General features: G+C 48.6%; 1 protein-coding gene across 3 annotated transcripts in view; it reads left to right on the forward strand.

The window, feature by feature from the left end:
• The first annotated feature begins 13056 nt into the window (after nucleotides 1-13056).
• Nucleotides 13057-19666, forward strand: part of SH3PXD2A (SH3 and PX domains 2A) — a 204076-nt gene continuing 197466 nt past the window's right edge. Inside the window, exon 1 of one of the 3 annotated variants that reach the window (XM_084763099.1) lies at nucleotides 13057-13393. In XM_084763099.1, the coding sequence (XP_084619225.1) occupies nucleotides 13322-13393 (72 nt within the window). In that variant the 5' untranslated portion in view covers nucleotides 13057-13321. The remainder of the gene's footprint in view (nucleotides 13394-19666) is intronic. The other 2 variants (XM_084763097.1, XM_084763098.1) reach the window with 2 other exon arrangements.

Raw genomic sequence — 19666 nt, forward strand, 5'->3', positions numbered from 1 at the left:
TATATATATTTAAAAAAATATTTTAAAATGTAAAACTTTGCATTTTCATCCTCAGAATTTATACTTCGGTATATGTTTGCTCTGCTTAAATAAAATTTGCCACTATTGTAATTTTATTTTTATTACTTTTTTTTGGAGGGGGGAGGTTTTCAAGACAGGGTTTGTCTGTGTAGTCTTGGCTGTCCTGGACTTGCTTTGTAGACCAGGCTGGCCTCGAACTCTCATCAATCTGCCTGCCTCTGCCTCCCATTTGCTGGGATTACAGGTGTGCACCACCAAACCCGGATTTTTATTACTTTTTAATGTCCATATGAACGTCTTGCCTTTGTTGATGCCCACAGATGCTAGAAGAGTATGTTGTAATCCACTACCCTCAGACTGGAGACAGATGTGAGCTACTGTGTGGGTGCTGGGACTTGAACCCGGGTCCTCTGGAAGAGTAGCCTGTGTTCTTAACCATTGAGCCATCTCCCTAGCCACCTCTTTATGATTTTTTTTTGAACCACACTTATCTTCTACAAAAGCTATACAATTCCTAAATGGCAGTTTGCCTCTGACCGCTGCCGCAGTAGCGTGCGTGTCTCATGTTGGTAACTCAACACAATTTTTTAGTGGATAAATAAATGATCAGGCTGGTGAGATGGCTCAGGAGATAAAGATGCCTACTGCCCAGCCTGCCAACCTGACTTCAGTCCCAAGACCTACATGGTGGGAAAGAATTGACTCCCACAAGCTGCCCTCTGACCTCCATGCACTCATTGTGCCCCACTCTCAATAAATAAATTTTTAAAAAATCAATTCATTGATTAATGAAGTCTCCTAAAAATCAAACAACAATGGAGTAGCTGTATTTGGGATGTATGACCTTCTTTCCTAGAAAAAGGCATGGACCAGCCCTCTTTCCTCTAATTGATTCCCTAATCAGTTGGCTTATAATCAAGTTTCTTCTATATAACTCGACCTGGTGACAAGTGCTTGGGTCACAACGGACACATGACCCAACCTCAGCCAATCAGATTCTTCTTTCCTAGCGAACTTGGAACTGGACCCCAGAGGCAGGCAATGAGACTTAGATGTATCTGGATTGAGGGGTTGGTGGACCCTTGTGCAGAGGAGACTTCCTACCCCTCTGTAAAGAAGCAGAGGGGGGAAAAAAAGTCAATAGTCAGAAAGTAAAACAAAAAGCCTGGCGTAACAGTGCAGTCTTCAGTGCTAGCACTTGGGAGGCAGAAACAGGAGGTTCCCACATGTACATTTGCATGAGGAAAAAAAGAAAGAAAATCATTGCTTGTATTTCAAAGATTTGCTACTTCCGGATGCTACTCATTCAAGATGTCCAGATGGCTGTGACTCAACGAGAAACTGCTACTAGTTGTTATAAATAGAGCCTGTGGTGGCTTGAATAAAAAAGGCCCCCTATCAAAGGACTGTCTCAACCTCCCAGATCCCAAAATAACACAGAGCTTTCATATTATTTATGAAGGCTTAGGCCTTATAGCTTAAACTTGTTCCCAACTAGCTTGTAAAACTTAATTAACCTGTTTATTCTAGTCATGTTTGCCCTATGGCCAGTCACCTCTCCTCAGTCCCAGTACAGCCAACTTCATCCGTGTTTGGCTCGCGAATCCTGATTCTTTCCCAGAATTCCTCTCTCCATCTGGAAGTCCTGCCTGTCTTCTCCTGTTGGCCATTCGGCTCCTTACGAAGCCAATCAGAAGGTACCTTAGGCAGGTGACACATTCTGGACAGAGACACATCTTCACACAGTGTGCAAAAATATTATCCCAATGGGTCCCCATAGGCTCATAGGGAGTGGCACTATTAGCTGTAGGTGTGTCTTTGTGGAGGAAGTGTGTCATTAGGGGGTGGGCTTTGAGATCTCAAATGATCAAGCCATGCCCAGTGTGGTACACTTTCTGCTGCCCCAATTAAGCTGTAGAACTCTCAGCTCCTCCAGCACCACATCAGCCTGCATGGGGCCATGCTTCTCGCCAAGATACTGAACCTGTAAGTCAGTCCCAATTAAAGGTTTTCCTTTATAAGAGTTGCCATGACTATGGTGTCTCTTGAGAGCAATTAAATCCTAAGAGGGAACTTGATACCAGGGTTGTTGCTGCTTGTCGGAGGAATGTGCGCATCGGGATTTGGGGTTAGGAAAGCAGTGGGATGCTTTAAGCAGGGCTTAATGGGCCATCCTGTAGGAGCATGGAAGACAGTGGTGCTGATGGTGATTTGAACTGTGGGGGCCTGGCTCAAGAGGTTTCAGAGAGCCAGGCGTGGTGGCACACGCCTGTAATCCCAGCACTCAGGGAGTCAGAGGCAGGAGGATCTCTGTGAGTTTGAGGCCAGCCTGGTCTACAGAGTGAGTCCAGGACAATGATGGTTACACAGAGAAATCCTGTTTCATAAAAGCAAAACAGAGCTGGGCGTGGTGGCGCACGACTTGAATCCCAGCACTCGGGAGGCAGAGGCAGGCAGATTGCTGTGAGTTTGAGGCCAGCCTGGTCTACAAGCGAGTCCAGGACAGCCAAAGCTACATAGAGATACCCTGTTTCGAAAAACCAAAAACCAACCAAACAAACAAACAAATAAAAAACCCCAAAACCAAAAACCAAACCAAAACAAAAGAACAACAACAACAACAACAACAACAACAAAAAGAGGTTTCAGAAAAGAATATTTGTATGTGGCCTAGAAACTGTTCTTGTGATATTTGGCTAAGAATTTAGCTGCTTTTTGCCCTTGTCTGAAAAGTCTGCCTAAGACTAAATTGAAGAGTTTTGGGTTAATGACATTGGCGGAGGAAATTTTAACAAATCCTAGTATAGACTCTGTCTCGTGGTTTTGCATTAATGAATGCAAAGGAATGAAAAGGAACAAGCTCAGCAAGAAAAAATACAAAATGTACAATCTGAGGGAACATTGTATGACGCTCTGAAGGTGAATCCTGGGTTGCATTGGAGACCCCGAAATGCCAAAGCTGTGGGATACCTCCTGAGAATGCTAAACAGGGAGTAGATCGAGCCCAAGAAAGAAATGTGTTGCAGTCAACAACATTGAAAGGACTTGGAGATCTGAAGAGCATTTTGACCTTCGACCTGGAGATGCAGAGTTTGGAGTTTGCGGAGCTGGTTTCCTGTCTTGCTTTGGTCCAGAGTTTCTCCGTTATGCTCCTTCTCCTCCTTCTTGGGATGGTGATGTGCATCCTGCACCACTGCATGATGGAAGGATGTGATCTGCCTTTTCATTTTGATTTTACAGGGGATTATAGTTAAGAGATCTTGAACTTGGCACTTTTAAACAAGTTTGAGACTGTGATAGACTACGGGGACTTTTGAAGTTGGACTAAATACATTTTGCATTATGATATGATTACAGGCCTCTAGAGGCCAGGGAGCAGAATGTGGCAGTTTGAATAAAAATGGCCCCCACAGGACCATAGGGAGTGACACTATTAGGTGTGGCTTTGTTGGAGGAAGTGTGTCACTAGGATTGGGCTTTGAGGTCTCAGATGCTCAAGTCATGCTCAGTGTGGGAGTCTCCCTAATGCCTTAGGACCAAGATATAGAGCTCTCAGCTGATTTTCCAGCACCATGTCTGCCTGCACACTGTCATCCTTCCTGCCATGACGATAACGGACTAAGTCTCTGAACTTGTAAGGCAGCCCCAATGAAATGTTTTCCCTTTTGAGAGTTGCCTTGCTAGGTGTGGTGGTGCATGCCTTTAATCCCAGCAAGTGGGTTGTAGAGGCAGGCGGATCTCTGTGAGTTCGTGGCCAGCCTGGTCTACAATGAGTGTCCAGGATAGCCAGGGCTCTGTTACACAGAGAAACCCTGTCTCGGAAAATAAATAAATAAATAAAATGAGAATTGCCTTGAATCTGGATCATAGTGTTTCTTCATAGCAAATAAGACCCTAACTAAGACATAGTTCCTTCCCAGCACTCGGGAGGCAAAGGCAGGCGGATCACTGGAGTTCGAGGCTAGCTTGGTCTACAAAGTAAGTCTAGGATAGCCAAGGCTAACACAGAGAAACCCTGTCTCAAAAAAACAAAACAGGGGCTGGAGAGATGGCTCAGAGGTTAAGAGCACTGGCTGCTCTTCCAGGGGTCCTGAGTTCAAGTCCCAGCAACCACATGGCAGCTCACAACCATCTATAGTGAGTGAGATCTGGTGCCCCCTTCTGGTGGGTAGATGTACATGCAGGCAGAATACTGTATACATAATAAATAATTTTTTTAAAAGGACATATTTCATTAAAAAATACAAAACAAAACATAAAAATAAATAAATAAATAGAGGACATAGTCCTACCCTACCCCCTTTTAGACAGCCCTAGTTGGTGTCCAGTTCCTGTAACCCTGAGTCCTAATGAAGACCTGCACTGTGCCTGATTCAGGAAGGAAGATTACTCAGGTTGATTACTCACCTTTTGCAGATTACTGACTTACGACAACACATCTCAGCCAGCCCAGGTTACCAGATGTTCAACCCTTCTCCACCTATGTTACCTGTGGGGCATAAAATGAGCCAACTTTGGGAAGATATGCTTTATAAAAGGGGCTGTGTCGAAGTCACACTTGACCTGAGCTCTTGAGTGTCTCAAATATTTTACCTGAAAACGAACAAACTCATGGGTTCAAATAGAACAAGGATCTGCTTTCAAAGATATTTCTGAAGAGAGAAATGAAAGAAAATGGAAGAGAATGGAGTGAAAACAAACAAAACAAAACCCATTGTTTAATTTGTTAGCTTCAGGCTATATTAAAAAAAAAAAGCCAAGACATGGTGGCGCACAACTTTAATCCTAGCACTCGGAAGGCAGAGGCAAGTGGTGGATCCCTGTGAGTTTGAGGCCAGCCTGGTCTACAATGTGAGTCCAGGACAGTCAAGGCTACACAGAGAGATCCTGTCTCGAAAAAGCAACAAAACAAAACAAAAATCCCAAAACAACAACAGCAAGAAAAACCAACCAACCAAACAAACAAAAAAGTGCTTGCTTTGGCAGCACATATACTAAGATTGGAACGATACAGAGAAGAATAGCATGGCCCCTATGCAAGGATGACACGCAAATTCGTGAAGCATTTAAAAAAAGAAAGAAAGGAAGGAAGGAAGGAAGGAAGGAAGGAAGGAAGGAAGACCAGGCAATAGCACAAGCTTATAATCACAGCACTGGAGGAGACAGAGGCCAGCCTGGTCTATAAAGGAAGGTCCAGGGCAGCCAACGCTACACAGAGAAACTCTGTCTTGAGAAAGAAAAAAAGAAAAGAAAGAGAAAAATTCCCCAATGGATCTCTCTCTCTCTCTCTCTCTCTCTCTCTTTCTCTCTCTCTCTCTTTCTCTCTCATCATTCAATTTCTGGCTTCTAGAAAATCTGGATTTTGAAAATGAAAATCTAGGGTTGTTTGTGGTTAAAACAGAAATATACAGGATGATATTTTATACCAAAAGGATGCTGGGATTTCACCTGTGTTAGTGAGTTGCTATGATGAAACACCATGACAAAAGCAATTTGAGGAAAGGGTTTATTTTGCTGACACTTCCACGTCCTGGTTCACCACTGAAGGAAGTCTGCGCAGGAACTCAAACAGGGCAGGAACCTGAAGGCAGGAGCTGATGCAGAAGCCATGGAGGGGTGCTGCTTACAGGCTTGCTCTCCATAGCTCCTTCTGCCTGCTTCCTTTTAGAGCCCAGAACAACCAGCCCAGGGAAAGCCCCACCCACAATGGGATGGGCCCTCCCCCATCAACTGCCAATCAAGAAAATGCCCTCCCGTCTGATGGAGGCGTTTTTTTTCTCAATTGAGGTTCCTTCCCTTTCGATGACTCTAGACAGTATGGAACCGTCGACGCCTTCATTTCTGATGGCCTGAACACATAATGTGTTGGTCTGGGGACCAAATGTCTGGGCAGGATTAGGGGTGCTGCCTACAGTTACAGAATAAGGTTTTTCTCTCTCTATGAATCTAATTATGTCCTTGCCTTCTTTGGTTGTTCGAACTACCAGATTTTTTTTTCCTGGTATTCTGGGGGTCCTGGTCGTCTTCTAAGGCTAGGAACCCAAGTGGTTCTTTAAAAAAAAAATATTAATAGTAACTCTTACCAGTGTGGAGCAGGAGGTCGAGGCCCTCTGAAGCGCCGTGTGAAGAAGCGGGCAGACACTTGCTCGATGAACATCCTACGTGGGGCCTCAGGGGAAGGTGGCTCTCACCAGCTGATGGCTCGCTCGGCAGCAAGCAGCCACGCCTTGTCATCATGACTGCAATTAGCAGCGGGGCTGTGTAGACGGGGAAACTCTGGTGCTCCGTCCTTCCCCGTGTCCAGAAGCCAAGAAAGAAGAAGCCGACGAAAGGGAGACCATATACACTGCTGCTAGGAAATCAAATGAGTGTAGCCAGTATGGACGTCAGAATACTAAAGCTAGATCTTCCGAAGCAACTCAGCAGTATTATCTATTTCTGGGTATTTGCCCATATAAGTCAACCTGCTAGAGGTGGCCACCAATGTTTACTGTAGTCTTCTTCACAAAAGCTAACTTACCAAAGCCATATGTCCAGAACCAAAAGGAATGAATAAAGAAAGTATGATGCGATGCCGGGCGTGGTGGCGCACACCTTTAATCCTAGCACTCGGGAGGCAGAGGCAGGCGGATCGCTGTGAGTTCGAGGCCAGCCTGGTCTACAAAGCGAGTCCAGGACAGCCAAGGTTACACAGAGAAACCCTGTCTCAAAAAACAAAAAACAAAACAAAAAAAAGCGTGATGCGTACACAGTGAGATTGTCCAGAAAGAAGATGTGTGCTATTTGCAGGAAAATTGATGCAACTGGAGACAATTTTTTCCAACAAATCGAGAAAGTTTCAGGAAGATAAATATTGCATGCTTTCTTTCCTAATGATTCCTGATTTTATATGCATATATAAAACCACATATGTATATGTGCCTACGTGACATAAACAAAGAAGTAAAACCGTCTAGGGCAGTGACTCTCAACCTGTGAGTCACATATCAGATATTTACAGTATGATTCATAACAGTAGCAAAATGACAGTTTTGAAGTAGCAATGAAAATTATTTTATGGGACTGGAGAGATGGCTCAGTAGTTAAGAGCACTGTCTACTCTTCCAGAGGTCATGAGTTCAATTCCCAGCAACCACATGGTGGCTCACAACCATCTATAATGTGATCTGATGCCCTCTTCTGGCCTGCAGATGTACACGCAGGCAGAGCACTGTATGCATAATCAATCAATCTTAAAAAAGAAAGAAAAACAATTTTACGGTTGGGGTTCACACAACATGAAGAACTGAATTAAAGGGTCACAGCATTAGTAAGGTTGAAAACCTTTGGTATAGGGAAAGAAATCTGGGTTTATAGGGGGAATATACACAATGAAAAAATATATATTTTGGGTTTTTTGAGACAGGGTTTTTTCTGTGTAGCCTTGGCTGGCCTAGACTGGCTTTGTAGATCAGGCTGGCCTTGAATTCACAGCAATCTGCCTGCCTCTCCCTCCACAGTGTTGGGATTAAAGGTGTGTGTCACTACACCCAGCTGAAAAATATTTTAATTAAAAAGATTCGTTTGTGGGTTGGAGAGACGGCTCAGCGGTTAAGAGCACTGACTGCTCTTCCAAAGGACCCGAGTTCAATTCCCATCACCCACATGGCAGCTCACAACTGTCTGTAACTCCAAGATTTGACACCCTTACACAGACATACGTGTAGGCAAAACACCAATGTACATAAGATAAAAATAAATAAATTATTACAAAAAATGTGTGTGTGTGTGTGTGTGTGTGTGTGCCTATGCATTAGTTATCACATGTGTCTGTGTCTGTGTGTATCACGTAGCTAAGACTGGTCTTGAAATCTTGTTTCTACCCAAGCATTAAGGACTGCACCACACCTCTAATTCCAGTGATAGGGAGACTGAGTCAGCTCGTCTCTGTGAGTTTGAGGTCTGCCTGGTCTACAGGGTGAGTTCTAGGAGAGCCAGGGCTACATAGTGAGACCTTGACTTTAAAAACAAAAAACAAAGGAGGCTGGAGAGATGGCTCAGGCCTTAAGAGTAGTGGCTGTTCTTCCAGAGGACCCAGATTTGACTCCCTGCGATCACAAGGCAGCTAACAATGGTCTATACCTCAAGTTCCAGAGGATTTAATGATCTTCTGGACTTCCTGGGTACTGTACTCAGGTGGTGCACAGACATACATGCAGACAAAACACCCGCAGTCAATCAAGCAATAATCAATCAATCAAGCAGTGTGTGTGCATTGTTTAATAATAATAATAAAAAGGACAGGGTTGGAGAGATGGCTCAGAGGTTAAGAGCACTGACTACTCCTCCAGAAGTCCTGAGTTCAAATCCCAGCAACCACATGGTGACTCATAGCCATGTATAATGAGATCTGGTGCCCTCTTCTGGCATGCAGGTGTACATGCAGGCAGAGTATTGTATACATAATCAATCAATCAGTCTTTAAAAAAAAAAAAAGGACAAAAATTTTAAGCTAGCAAATGCCTTTCCTGAGAAATTGACCTTGCTTTCTATTCCAAACCCAGGGAGTCAGGAGGTGGGTTGGGATGGGATCCTCTGAGTATGTCCCTGAACAAGTTAACAGCGAGGGCCAGTTCTAAAGCAAACCTATAAGAAGAGGAGGAGAAGAAACTGAGCAAGAAGTATGCACCCTGGGGGTTTTTCATGTCAAGCCTTGCACGTCCCACCAGAGGTCAGCCAGGGTCAGGAAGGCAGACGCTGCCCTGGCCAGCTGCCAGGGCTGACAGAGTCCATAGCACTTGGGCCAGGTGGGAGCCCCAAATTTCACTCAAATTTGCACATCTCTAGGTGATGGTCTGGTGAGACCTTATTCTAAAGAACAGCAATCCATCACCATTGAGTATGTCCACCATTGGATAAAAAGATCCCCAGGATGCTCCGAGGTCACAGGCTAGCTTGTGGCAGAGCTGGGATGGAAGCCCAGGTGGGATAAGGCCTGTCTGAGCCCACTCTCCAGCTCTCCTGTCAGCCGCTTCCTGTCTACTCACTCCTCTAGACAGCCACTCTCCTACACAGCCCTTCGAAGCCGCCACAGCTGCAACTATCTGTTGTGACTTCAGCCATTGGCACAGCGCCTGGACGTTCACAGCCATACCCTGGGTGGAGGACAGGGCAGGTGGCAGGAATGCTTCAGCTGAGGGTAGGGAGGGGTGGGTGGGGTCAAAGTCCAAGTTTGCTTGCTGTTTAATCTGATTTTTCGAGAAGAATCAGATTTCAAGAGGAGTTTGAGATCCGAGTTTGCAGCATTAGTTTGGGCACTCTTACCATTACTTATCCTCAACTTTTTCTCTTTTCTCTTTTACATCTACAGTTTCTCATTTGAGCTCACGTAGTGTTCTTGGGTTGGACTCACCTACCAGTTTATAGGTGGAGGTGACAAAATGGGTTTTTATCTCATGTCCAGCAGTGTATTTTGAGCTGACATTTCCAGCACAGACCAGTCCGTGGACCTCCATCAGACACAGGCCCCATCTGCAAGTCCATTTCTGCTGGATTCTATTATTTTAGGGGTGTGGGTCATACAGGAAGTACTCAGCAAACAGCAGGTCATTCTGGGAACACTGAAGGGAGAAGCAGGAAGTATCGGCCGCACCACTTCCCACTCAAAGATCCTTTCTCCTACAGGTGTGAAAAACCTCTGCCCATTTTGACATCATTAGGTGGGGTTAAAAGGTGATGTTCCAAAAATTTTTTTTCTTTCTTTCTTTCTCTTTTTTGTTTTTGTTTGTTTTGAGACAGAGTTCCTCTGTGTAGCCCTGGCTGTCCTGGAACTCTCTAGACCTGGCTGGCCTCGAACTCATAGAGATCCAACTGTCTCTGCTTTGCAAGTGATGGGATTAAAACTTTACACCACCATGCCTGCCTGGCTCAGTTTTTTTTTCTTTTCTTTTAGATGTATTTATTTATGTATATAAGTGCTCTATCTGCATATATGCCTGCATGACAGAAGAGATCATCAGACAGAAGAGGGCACCGGATCCCATTATAGATGGTTGTGAGCCACCACGTGGTTGCTGGGAATTGAACGTGGGACCTCTGGAAGAGCAACCGACGCTCTTAACCACTGAGCTATCTTTCCAGCCCCTCAGTTGTTGTTTGTTTTCCTAATTGAGATACTTCAGAAGCAAAATGAGGAACCGAGTGTATGTTTAAACTGTGCTTAAAGACCTCAATTTGAGAGATGTCAGCTGTCTGGAGTTTTTTAGGCAGACAAAGGCTGTCACCAGGCACATGAGCACCAAGGTACTAGGACAGCATGGAACTATCACTTCCAACACTTATTTTTTGAGGGGGGTGTGGTTCAAGAGAGGGTTTTTCTGTGTAGTAGCCCTGGCTGTCCTGGACTCACTTTGTAGACCAGGTCGGCCTAGAACTCACAGAGATCCGGCTGCCTCTGCCTCCCAGAGTGCTGGGATTATAGGTGTGTGCCACTGTGCCAGGCTTCTCCCAACATTTCTTTCTTTCTTTTTTAATAATTTATTTAATTTCTGTTTTATGTGCATTGGTGTGAGGGTGTCAGATCTCTTGGAAATGGAATTACAGACAGTTGTGAGTTGCCATGTGTGGGTGCTGGGAATTGAACCCGGGTCCTTTGACCATTGAGCTATCTCTCCAGCCCCGCTCCCCCATTTCTTATGGTTGGTGTTCGGGTCAATGCAGACCCAGTGAGGAGGAGCAGTCTGCTTAGGAGCAAAATGATGCTGTTTTGGCTGAACTAACTGCTGATTCTTGCCCCCCACCTCCTCCCCCCTTCCCCTCCCCCCAGCAAACTGAGCCTGCTCCTCCATTTCCCCTTCAACCACCAAACACCGTGCCACACCAGGGCCTTATCAGGATTAATTAGCACATCTAGGAGCTTGGTCAGCTACAGTGCAGAGTGAGGAGTGCTTCCGTGGATCAGCTTATCCTAAAGCACACACAGGCTGCCCTGACACAATCTCAAAGAGGACTTGGGGCAGTGTGAGGGCTGAATCCTCTCACATTCCATGGCTCAGAGCTGAGCAGATCTATGTTCTTGGTGACGCTTTGGAGAACAAACCTTGCAGGGAAAGACAGATTCAGCGCTGCCATTCCCCACTAACCGAACACTCCCGCTGAGCAGGGCACCTGCTTCTGTCTCCTACCAGCTCCAGCAAGCATCTCCCACTACTGTCTCTGAGATAGAGAAGTCCTGTGCCTGGGGTCCAGACTCCTGCATCCATCTGGGGTGTGTGGGCGTGGGCGTGGGCGTGTGCCTGTGTGTGTGTGCGCGCGCGCACTTGCATGTGGATCTCCACCTTACTCCTTGAGACAGGATCTCTCACTGAACTTGCAACTAATTTTTTTTTTCTGTGGTTAGCTGCTGGTCAGTAAGCAATCCTCCTGTCTCTGTCCTACACACGTGGCTCTACCTTAGTAACGGAGCTCTGAACTCTTGGCAGTCATGCTTGTTCAGCTCTTAAAACAATTTTTAAAAAAGGTTTTTAAAAAAAAGTTTATGTGTATAAGTGTTTTGCCTGCGTGTATGTATGTACGCCATGCTGGGTGCCCAAAGAAGTCAGAAGAAGGTGTCTGATCTCCTGGAACTGAAGTTATTGTTGGTTGCTGGAATTGAGTGGATGCTGGGGACTGAAGCCGGATCCGCCATAAATGCTACCATGGCTCTTCTTATTAGGGAGCCATCCTCTCTCCAGCCCCCTCACTCTCAGTCAGCGCTCTTATCCAGTGAATCACCTCCCTCGCTGCATCCTGAATCTGTCTTCAGGTCTTTCATGTGTAGTGGTTCAGTGTCTGTATGTCCATTCTCAGGCTGGATCGTTGGGTACTTGATGCCAGAAAAATTTGGAAGAAAGTCTCAGAATGGCCCAGGGCTTCTGACAAGGGGGCGGCGGGGGGGGGGGGGAACCCAGCTCACAGGATCCTTTGCCCTCGTTTTGTGCCCCCCAAGCACAAAACATTACTGTATTGTGAAACAATTGGATTCATTATGAAAACACCTACTCGGTTAAATATTTGAAAGCAGAACGGGGGGGGGGGGAGGGAAGAAGAAAGAAATCGATGGGGTGATTTCTAAGTTGAGCTAAGTAAAATTGTGCCTTCAAGACTAGAGATGGGCAAGCCGAGTTGAAAAACCAGCTTGACAGACCAGAGGGAGGGATGGTGAGGAAGCCAGATCCCGGAGCTAATGACGATCTGGCCCCCGCCCCCCCCCCGACACGGTGGAGTTTTCCCACCATTGTGTGCCCAGTTGCTAGCCTTGGGAGAGTCCCAGGGGAGTCCGGACTTAAGGCTAAACTGATGTTTGTAACTTTGTCATTGGGAAATGACGTCGCTGGTTAGTTGCACAGGCCCTGATCGATGATGAAGGCAGCCGCAGATCAATAGATCCCATTTCCGGGGAGAATTCACCCGTGGTGACCCGCAGGGGGTCAGGTGGTTCATCAAAAGAAGGCTGGCTTGGAAGATTTAATGCAGGTCTCTTCTCGGTCCCGCTCTCCTGTTGGAGCTGTAGGCAGAAACAGGCGGGTAATAAAACCACTTTTCCTTGAAGAGATCTGGGGAGATGGCAGTGGTTCAAGGGACAGAAAGGTGGCCACAGATCCTCTGTGACGGGGAAGCCAGAGATAACTGTCCCTAAGCCTCCCCCCCTCCAAAGTTACCCTGAGTCTGGGTACTGAACAGAGTAGCCCTTCCAGGCCTCGCAGGGCTGCAGCCCCTCGTCGTCCGCCCGAGCCCCTCCCCCGGCCCGGAGCCCCTCCCCGCGCTTCCCCTAGCTGAGTTCCCCTCCCTTCCCTTCCCTGCCCGCCCTCCCTCCGCCTCCTGCGCCCACAGCGTCGGCCAGCGCCGAGCCCCCAGGAGCCCGAGCGCGGCCCAGGGGCGCCGCCGGCCCCTCCCCGGCGCGCTGACAGCAGGCCCGGCCCCCAGCCCGTGCCCTCGCCGGCGGGACACACCCCCAGCCGTCCTCTGCGCCGCCAGTTCCCGCCGGCCCCACCGGGCGGCAGAGAGAGCGGCCAGGCGAGCGGAGCGCGGCGGCGCGGGAGGGAAGGGGCGAGCGCCGCAGGCCCACGGGAGCAGCTCGAGGCGCACGGAGCCCTCGTGTCCTCCAGGACAGTCGCCTGCCCGGGAGCCGCAGCTTCGGGCACCGTGAACCGGGGCGGCGAACGGCGCGTGGGGCAGGGGTGGCGCGTAGCCGCGGGGACTCGGGCAACGGGAGAAGGAGCCGGAACCCGGCCGGGATGAGTAGGTGACGCCGCCGGGGGGCGCCGCTCGCTTTGTGGGGAAGATGCTCTCCTACTGCGTGCAAGATGCCACTGTGGTGGACGTGGAGAAGCGGAGGAGCCCTTCCAAGCACTACGTGAGTATTGCTTCCCTGACCGGGGAGCGTGTGTGTGTGTGTGTGGGGGGGTGCTGGCCAGTCCTGGAGATTCATGCCCTCAGGAGCAGCCCTTGGCTCTGGAGTTTGTTCGTAGGGCTGTGATCTCTAGGGAAGCCTTTTCTGTCCTTCCTCCACTCCCCTGTCCCGGGTTTCTTTTTTTGGCATTGCAATTGGCAAGTGGCTGCCCTTGTCTGTTACAACGGTGAAGTCATGTGTCCGCCCGCCGCTTGGATGGATGGTGGGGGAAGCTTTCGTCAGCCCCTTGCGGAGCAGTTCCTTTGGGAAAGAGCATCTTTGCCGCGCTCCCTAGGGACACGGGGCACTCACGCTCACTCGGCCTGGGATGCTTTCAATTGCTTTGAACGGAGACCCACACTTCTCTTTCTCCTTATACGTTTGCTGCTCTGCCTGCACCGGCTGGAGACTGGGGATAGAGGAAGCGCTTTGCCCGCTCTTCGCTTCGAGCTTTGATTACCTTCTTGAAACCATTGTATTCCGCGGTGTGAGGAGACCTGTGGCCTTTCCTTTTATCCCTCCTCTGGACGTGACCCTTCGCCCGGGTCATTTCCTCATAAGTGATGCTCTAACTCTAGACAGGAGTAGGCAAATGTGGTCTGTGGTCTCCGAGGCACGGTTGACTGCCCCGTCGCCCCTCCCCCTTCCTTACCCAAACTTAATGAGAAGCGGTTAAGGTTGACCAGCTGGGCTTCAGAGTGTGTGACAGTCCCCTTTCATCTCAGCCTGTCTTGTCTTCCAATCCTTCACACCTTTGGAAGTAAACACTGTCCTTGCTGCCTGAGGATGGCTTGCTGAGCTCTGGTCCTGGACTTGAGATAGAAGCGCCCCACAGTAAGGTACGGAAAGCACAGAAGACGTGCAGACAGTAGGCCAGCCTCTTATTTGCAAATTAGACATTTAAAGGAGCATTTAGATAGCTCAGAGCATTAATTTTATCAATTAAAACAGGCTGTTGGTTGTTGCCCTAGACTGCACATTAGTCTCTGAAGTGCTTTTTATTTCCCTGTTGGAAGGAGGCTGGGGTTTGTGGCGTAATAGCAGCCTGGGGCTACTCTTTCTGCCTGCATCACAGCAGACCTGAAGGCAGAGTTCTCTACAGTTGAATGGTGGGGCTGGACTCAGGCTGGGAAGGAGGTTAAGAGTGATCCGAGAGGGAGGTGGGTGGGGGTGGGGGGTGGACTCCCTGATACAGAGTCAGGGATCCTTTGCAGTTTGGGCCAGCTGTTGTTGAAAGCTGCTCTTGCCATTACAAAAAGACAAAACAAAAGCCCAAAGCTCCTCTAGGGGCTGAGGAGGCGGCAAAGTAGGAAAGCCCTTGACCAGCAAGTTTGAGGCACTTCTATAAATACAGAGAATAAAAAGAGAAAACTTTTAAAAGGCTTGGGTTACCAGGTGGTCACCTTGCTCCAAGGACAGGTGTCCATTTGTACACAACTTAGGGCTGAGCATGGTACCAACATTCTTGGCTTTTTTTTTTTTTTTTTGGTGGAGAAGGACTGAATACTGTTTTAAGGATTCTTTTTTTCAGCCTTCAGGTGAGGTCGGTACTGCTTTCAACAGATGGTAGTCTCTGCCCTGAGACCCTAGCAGGTGCTTTTCCAGCTCTGGATTTTCCATGAAACATTACATTTAGCTCTGAGCAGCTATGCCCAAGATTACAACGTAAGACACACTGGCTACAAACTAGCAGCTACCAGGACCAAGACCTGCTATCACAAGTGTTGAAAGGGCAGGATAGGCTAGTGTTTAGTCTCTCCTTACCTTGCCCACAAAGAGTTTGTCTGTGTAACAGCCTGGACTCACTTTTGTAGAACTGGCTGCCTTTGCCTCCCCAGTGCTGGGATTAAAGGCATGTGCCATCACGCCCAGCTGTGTTTGGTCTTCTTCTTCTTCTTTTTTTTTTTTTTAGATTTATTTATTTATTTATTTATTATGTATACAGTGCTCTGCCTGCTTGTACCTCGCAGGCCAGAAGAAGGCATGAAGTCACATTATAGGTGATTGTGAGTCACCATGTGAGTACTGGGAATTGAACTCAGGACCTTTGGAAGAAGAAACACTGCTCTTAACCTCTGAGCCATCTCTCCAGACCCCTGCACATTCTTTAAAACTTCAAGGACCTCAGTGTCCTTGTTTTGGAAGAAAACATTTAAATCACTTTATATGTACAGGTGTTGTGCTTGCCTGCAGAAAGCCAGGAGAGGGTGTAGGATTCCCTGGGTCTGGAGTTAGAGAAAATTGTCAGCTGCTGTGTGGGTGCTGGAAGTTGAACCGAGGGGCCCTCTGGAAGAGCTGCCAGTGCTTGTAACTGCACAGCCATCTCTCCAACCCGTTTCCTCATTTTTAAAGTGAGGATAATAATAGTATGTATTACAGAGGGCTGTCGGGAGAATTAAATGACATCATCCCTGTGAAGGACGTAGCCCCGTTCTCAATACACTCAGCACATAGTAGCTAACTGTTGGTGAGAGTCCGGCTAAGAAAGGTTTTGAAAAATAGCTATTAATGGTCTGGCTGAGAGGAAGAGAGACATGGCACTTTAAGATTGATAATAAAGTGTACTGTGTGGGAAATACAAAAGAAGTCCTTGTCTACTTCCCTTGAAATGATCATTTCCTCCCTTTCTACAGACAGAGTGTTTCCTGGGTCATCTCCATTTCCGCATTCAGAATGGATGGATAGTGGGATTCCTGGGGCAGAGGGTGATGTCACCTAGCAGATGGGATCACAAGAGTTCCAGAGAACAGTGAGAGGAGTGTGCTACATCATATGGCATTGTGGAGCTGGCTGGGCCAGACCCTTTACTTACAGATGAGGGAACGGAGAGCCACATGTGGGTTACTTACAGGGTTGCTAGTCCCAGCACCCAGGCTCGCTGGCCTCTGGCCTGTGGTGTGTGCTTTGTCCAGTCTGAAGTTGACAAGGAAGAGAGAGAGAGATAGAGAGAGAGAGAGAGAGAGAGAGAGAGAGAGAGAGAGAGAGAGAGAGAGAGACATCACTATACACTAGGGGCACTTATACAGGGGTGCCCAATAATTGAAAGAGTCCAGTAGGGCTCTGAGGTGGTCCCCACTTGCCAAAAGGGCAAGTGTTGTAGATAAGGCACTCTGGTGTGGTTAGCTGGCAGGACAAGATGCGCTCGAGTCACATGTGTCCTGGGAGACTCTACGCTGAAGAAGCGTGTCCCCTTCCAACCTCCCTGTGCTGGTGGCACGTGCTGAACCTGTGCTTTGGTGAATTGCAGAGCAGAGACTTTGATGGCTGTGCGGGGTCATCCAGGGCTCACTGATGAGGGAGGCTTGGAGCCATGCAGGGAGAACAGGGCTGGCACCAGAGCAACGAAGACACATGTAAAGGTTCTCTCAGGACACCCGGCAGAGTGCGCGCGCGCACATCTTCACCAGGAGGGGCAGCTGCAGAAATCGGAGGCATCTGGTGCTCTGAAGTCTGTTTATGAGAGGCAGACAAGTAGCCTCCATCTTCCGTCGTGTGCATGGTGCAGCCAGCCCTCGGCTTCCTTCCTCTCTGCCAGCTCCTGCCTGGGGTGGGGCTGGGAAGGGTGAGCAGCTGTTGCTTGTGTCGGCCTCCCCTGCCTGGGAGCTGGGCTTTCCGTCCTAGCTCTCGTGAGCTGTTCCTTGGGAGACCTTAGGCAAACTAACTGGCTTGGGCCTCAGACCCATTGTCTTTAGGATGGCCCTGCAGATGCCACAGCTGCCAGCATTGGAGAGTTTTCTGAACAGGGTTGTGAGGAGGAACATAGCATTCTTGGCTCTCACAGGTGTGCCCAGGTGTGTCTTGAGCCATATGGTGGTGCGGAGGAGCTTGTTTATCCAACGCCAAGGAGGCATTATGTCTGTTTGGGTTTGGGAGGTGCCCTGCTTTCACAGTCATTTCCTTTCCTGCGTGTTTATTTCAGACAAATACCAGCGGGTGAATGCTCTGATCCTCCCCAGGACTCTAGGAAATGCAAATAGTAGCCAGTGTGAGCAGCTACCTTCCATGGTGCCCAACGCTAACAGGGAGCCTAATGGTTTCATCTACTGTACTGTGTACTGTACTGTGTGTGTGTGTCCACGAGAGTGTGTCCTTACTACAGATGGATTGACCAAAGCTTGGTGAAGTTAGCTAGTTGCTTGGGACTCCCAAGGAGAAGCCCAAGACAGGGCTCTTCCCACTTAGAGAGTGGCTGGTAAGGCCAGGCACAGGCCTGTAGACAGTGAGAGTGTGACACAGCGTGGTGTTCGTGTCCTGTGCCACGAAACTGGCTTTGACTGGCCATGGAGGGCAAGGTTCCTGGGAGAACAGTCTCTGTCTCCAACGACTCCTGGAAAGAAGAATGACGGGTGGACCTCTGAAAATAACATATTCTCCCTGCATTTAGATCATCATAAATTTGGGTTGTGGTCCCGGGAGTTATGTTTTTTTAGGAATTGGCACCAAACTCATTCATTTCTCTGCTCTTTGTTTTTATTTTCTAAGCACTGAAATTATTGTTGTAGCCCCACAGGAGTGAGAAGTGCAGCCTCACATAGGAAAAAACCCTTTAAGGACTTGCATTTCGGAAGAAGTGCTATTGGACAGATTGGGGTTCAAATAGTGCCTCTGGCACTTCCTGACTGTACACGCTTGGAGCAGTGACTCTGGGCTCAGTGTCCTCACCCATAGCCTCATGGCACTTTGGTGAAGTTTCTTGGCAGCCACTGCATACTGTTCCAAAGTACAACTAGGACCAGTGTGGGGAAGCTGAGAGAAAAGGCAGGACTAGGCCGAAGGGAAGGCCCAGCTGTTCAGAGCCTGGATGGACACTGGCCTGCTTGCCCTGTGGAAAGCACCCAGCATACATGACACCAGTAAACAGGGAGCAGCTGTTCAGACCTGGAGGGGCTCCTGGCTGAGCAGCGGGGCCTAGTGATGAATTCCTGATAAGGGGAGAAGAGAAAGAAGGCGGGCTGGTACAGAAGAGGAGGGGTTGTCCCAGGTCCCAGGTAAGGACAAAAGGAGAAGAAGGATTCTAGCCAGGATGCCAGGATATGAGCACCACATACCTCATCTATCTCTTAAACACACACACACACACACACACACACACACACACACACACACACACGAACTGTTTCTTCTCTGGAGAGGGAAGTGATCTATGGGTGATTCACAGGGCTGCGGAGGCTCCCTGTCCATGGAACAAGCAACCACATCCTTCAGACCGTTGGGACAAGGAGCAGAGCCAGCCCTTCTCATGCCTCTGTTCAGAGTTGAGGGTGAGGGATTTGGTGTGGGGGGGGGTGGGGGGTGGCAAGTGGAGACAGTGTTCGGATGGCAAACCAGGGTTGGAGTCGTCAGCGTGTGTGGTGGCAGGCAGAGGGGGAAGGGAAGGGAAAAATAAACCTATTTGATGTCAAGTGAGTCCGGGTCCAGCTTCAGAAATATGAGCACCGGCTATTGCATTTTCCGAAGAGCTATTCTGGGGCCAGCTGAGTTAATGAGCAGTGGGGGTTGTGAGTTAGGGGAGTGCTGGGGGAACTTCTGACTTAGGGCTTGCGGAGCCATCCCTGGAAATTGCCTTCTAATTTCCTCATCCTGAGTCACTGACCAGTTTCTTTGCCAGAAAAGTCTAACAGGCAACCCTGTTCTCTTTTGCCTCCTAATTAAAGAAAATAAAACAAATAATAGGGTTATACATACGGTAGTCACACTTACTCCTCTTGAGTGCTGAGAATCCAGGAAAGGGATAACGGGCTGGGCCAGAACCCCAGGGACAGGAAGGACAAGGGGGGTGTGTGGGAAATGAGGTGGAGATTCTGGCTTTGGAAATCGGTTCTGAGTGAGGGCCAGTGGTGTTCTCTGCCCCTGACAATTGCCAAAAATAATGGAAGCTTCCAACAGGGTGGTCAGTGTTTGGACAGGCTGCTCTCCAGAGCGCAGGTTGCCCCCTGCCTGGTAGATAGGGGCTGCTGTCGTTTGCAGGGTTCTGAGCTCTAGGCAAGCAGGTGAAAGAGAGGGGCAGTGGGCAGAGGCCTCAGATAACCTCTGGCAAGTCACTGCGGTAGCAGCAGGGACACACACACACACACACACACACACACACACACACACACACACACGGCTGGCCACAGTCCAGCCAGGGCCTTGCAAAAAGCATAGCAAGCAGGGTAGGGACTGACCTGGGGTTAGGGCCGGGCATGGCAACAGTGTGGAAACTGAAGGCATCTGATCTGGGCTTCCCAATACCCATGC

Source organism: Acomys minous (assembly GCF_964271855.1).
Source record: "Acomys minous genome assembly, chromosome: 2".
Classification (NCBI taxonomy): Eukaryota; Metazoa; Chordata; class Mammalia; order Rodentia; family Muridae; genus Acomys; species Acomys minous.